This window comes from Rhagoletis zephyria, unplaced genomic scaffold (genome assembly GCF_001687245.7).
Source record: "Rhagoletis zephyria isolate East Lansing unplaced genomic scaffold, Rhagoletis_zephyria_1.1 Rzeph_scaffold_10601, whole genome shotgun sequence".
NCBI lineage: Eukaryota > Metazoa > Arthropoda > Insecta > Diptera > Tephritidae > Rhagoletis > Rhagoletis zephyria.
This window is the reverse complement of record NW_016167678.1, coordinates 14,317-18,336: the sequence shown is the minus strand read 5'-3', so window position 1 is coordinate 18,336 and position 4,020 is coordinate 14,317. Positions and strand designations below refer to the sequence as shown.

The following is a 4,020-nucleotide window of genomic DNA, read 5'->3' as shown; positions in this document are numbered from 1 at the left end:
CTCAATCAGATTTTTTTTAATTGGATTAACGACTAATGATTAAAATTAATTAATCGTAATCACAACCGACGATTAATGATTAATAAAATGTAATCATTAATCGTACGGATGATTACGATTAATTAATTTTAATCGTTAATCGCGATTAACATTTTAATCGTTAATTTGTAATCGTTAATCAGATTAACATTTTGCCAACACTGATATGTATGTATATCAAACGCACTATGATTTATTTATGTTCTGGAATTTATAGTTGATGAATTTGTAAAATACAGTAAAAATAACTTACTATGTAGTATCTAATAAAAAAACAAGTAATTTTTAAGCAAAAAACAAAAACGACTTCAATTCTCATATAAAAATTTAGGAGTATCGTAAATTTTTTCATGATCAAATGATTGGATCTAAACCAAATTAGTAAGTGACCACCTGTGAGACACTACCTTTTCGATAGAAAAAGAATCATCGAAATCGGTTAACGTGGTCCAAAGTTATGCGGTAATATACATAAAAAAAAAAAAAAAAAAAAAATTCTATACTACACCCTCGAATTCAATACTTCCTTCACGCCCGACTCTTGGGATATCTCGTATGAGAAAGTTCCCTCCACCGAGGTTGCATTTGTCGTTGATTTAACACCCTGGGCTAACTACACCTTCCGTGTGAAAGCCATCAACAAAATCGGACCGTCGCCGCCATCTGAGAACAGTGAAGTATGCACAACGCCAGCAGATGTGCCCTACAAGAACCCGGACAATGTTCAAGGCATGGGAACTGAGCCCAATAACTTGGTTATATCATGGACGCCAATGCCAGAAATTGATCACAATGCACCGGACTTCCATTACCGCCTCTCGTGGAAACGCGATATACCTGCAGCCTCCTGGGAGAGTAGAGACATCTACGATTGGCGGCAGAGTAATATGGTAATACCAGATCAGCCAACCTATGTACCATACCTGATCAAAGTAGTGGCTATAAATCAAAAAGGTGAAGCAAATGTGGCGCCCACAGAAGTAGTAGGCTATTCAGGCGAAGATCGTAAGTATCAATTTCACCAAATGCTTGTATAAGCAATGACATTTTTTAAATAAAATGTTTTTTTTTTTGTTTTATTGAAGGTCCCTTGGAAGCTCCCACTAACTTCAGCATGGTTCAAGTCACAGCCGCTACCACAGCTATGCTGCGCTGGAATCACGTCAGCCCCGAATCAGTACGTGGTCGCTTCAAGGGCTACAAAATCCAAACTTGGACCGAGAAGGAGGGTGAGGAAGCGCTGCGCGAAATACACGTTGATGCGATTTCCGATCAGGCGCTCGTGACACAATTCAAACCCGACTCGAAGAACTTTGCGCGTGTGCTCGCCTACAATGGACGCTTTAATGGCCCACCAAGTGTGGTCATCGATTTCGATACACCGGAAGGTGTGCCATCACCAGTACAATCATTGGATGCCTACCCGCTGGGTTCATCTGCCTTCTGGTTGACATGGAAGAAACCATTGCAGCCAAATGGTAAATTGACCGGCTCAAAATCTACTACGAAGAAGTGAAGGGAAGCTATGTAAGCGAGCGACGTGAACTCGAACCGCACATTACCGATCCACGACAGACGAGCACCAAAATGGCTGGTTTGCACCCAAATACTAAGTATAGAATTTCCATAACAGCGACAACAAAAATGGGCGAGGGATCAGAGTGAGTTTGATGAGAAATTGTTGAATACCCTACGAATATTATGTATGAAATTTATGTTTGTAGGCACTTTATTGAGAAACGTACATTACCAGAGGACTCACAGAAGCCAGCCGTACCTGCATTCGCTTGGGAGCAATTGCCATCCGATAATGGTTTTGCTAAATATCGCATAAACTGGCATCCCAGCACCGAAGGGCATGCGGGCACACACTTCTACACACAATACAGGTGCGTAAGGAAATAAATTTATAACTAAAGAATATACTTTGTGCTAGAAACTATTTCAGAAACTACTTAAATCAAATAAAGAGAACATTTAGGTTAAAATGTTGTGCTTTTCAAAACCATACCATGTTACAAACAGCACGATTTAAATATATTAGAGTTAATTAAAATTTGCATAAATTTCATCTTTATTTTCCCCACACAGAATCAAAGGTGAGCCCAACTTCGTTAAAGTGGATCCGGAATTTACCAGAGACTTCCAAGAGATCGCTGGTCTTGACCCCGACAATGTTTACGAATTCCGCGTGGTCGCAGTTGATGGACTCCACGAAACACCCAGTGAACTAAGAGAAATCGTTGTTGAAGGACCTACTAAAGTGCCCAATCAGAATGTGGCAAATGCTGGCTGGTTCATTGGCATGATGTTGGCTTTGGCTTTCATTATTATACTTTTCATTATTATTTGCATAATACGACGCAATCGTGGTGGCAAATATGATGTACATGATCGTGAATTGGCGAACGGCCGTCGTGACTATCCGGACGAAGGTGGATTCCATGAATACTCACAGCCGTAAGTTTGAACGAATATTTAGGAAAATTATTGATGTCATATTTATATATTTTATTTTTTATTTGCAGTTTGGATAACAAGAGCGCTGGTCGCCAATCGGTTAGTTCGGCGAACAAGCCAGGTGTGGAAAGTGATACCGATTCCATGGCTGAATATGGTGATGGTGATACAGGTGAGTCGAAATAAAATAACGATGTAATTGGTTGGAAAATCGCCGCGAGAACAACTTTGTCGCGATATGGCTGTAGAAACGTGTCAAGCTTCCAAAAATATGCATATGTGTGTTTGTAAATCTGTATACGTTTATATGTGCGTGCACAAAAAATCGTGTTCTCGACCAGCTATCAACTTTTTTGCATTAAATTCAATTCACTCTTTTATTTCCTATTATTTTATACATTTATGGGACAATTCCAGCCCTATTGGGACACCATTTGGCTTTTGCATCTCTGATTTTTTTTCTTATTATTTTTCATCCGTTTTCGAGATATCGATATTTCGAAACCGTATTCTTATACAGCTTCAAAATTTTTAGTATAAAATATTGATTGCCAAAAAACACGTACTGGTCGATTATTTTGAAATTTTTTTCAAAAAACTGCCACTCATTCCACAACTTTTAAGCTAGTCCGATAATGGGATAGCAATGCGATATATTTTTTTCGAATTTTCAAATTAATGGAAAACTAACAAATTTTGTCCAACAAAGCTCGGACGCCTCTCAATTGTTACTATATACAACATAAAAAAAAATTTTTTAAAATCGGCGATACAAAAGTCGAATGGTGTTCGAATTGGGCTGGAATGCCCCTTTTTACACATTTAATATGTATGTATGTACCCATGTATTTATGTATTTATTATTTTCTTCAATTTGTATAAAATGCGTGTGATTTTGAAAATGAGCACAGCGGCTGTTGTATTAAGAGGCGTTGCAAATAATTTACCCACGGTGCCTGAATTCCGAGATGATGCTGCCAACGCAGCAGCACACATACTTAAACACTAGCCATGACACTCTTTTGCAAATTACAAATTTATAGTAAATTCGTTTGAAAAAATGCTAAGGTAAAAAAAAAAATACATTACAATTGCGATTTTTGGGTTAACTAACGCATGAATGAAAATTTTCGGTATTACGTGTTTATTAACTCATAAATTTCACCTATAAATATTTTATTTAATACATACCATGCGTTTATGGTGAACTTTTTGTTTAAATTGATGGCGAAATAAATTTTTAATAAAACATTAATATTTTCTCTAATTATTTGGCATTTGTTTCTAACATATTTTTGATAGTTAAAAGTTTTTCGGCAAACTAATAAATTTCGCATTATCCTGCTTAAAATTAAAACTAAAATTCCATATATTAGATTGGACAAAAACTTAACATGCAAAAAGACTATCTTCAAATTGCCTAAAAATTTTAAATGAAAAATGTAACTGGGTACTTTTCGTTTATTTTTTTTACCGACTTCCAAAACAGGAGAAGGTTATCAATTCGTCGGAATATTTCTA

At 36.8% G+C, this 4,020-nt stretch overlaps 1 protein-coding gene across 1 annotated transcript; it reads left to right on the top strand.

Moving 5' to 3' along the window:
• Window positions 1-539: 539 nt before the first annotated feature.
• Window positions 540-3,578, top strand: LOC108376535 (neuroglian-like; the record flags this gene model as incomplete). The annotated part of the gene is given in 7 exon segments (XM_017632755.1): window positions 540-1,044; window positions 1,125-1,529; window positions 1,532-1,700; window positions 1,764-1,928; window positions 2,131-2,499; window positions 2,568-2,671; window positions 3,411-3,578. Coding segments are annotated over 7 exon segments (1,815 nt in total), but the record flags the coding sequence as incomplete, so codon positions are not given.
• Between the last annotated feature and the right edge of the window lie 442 nt (window positions 3,579-4,020).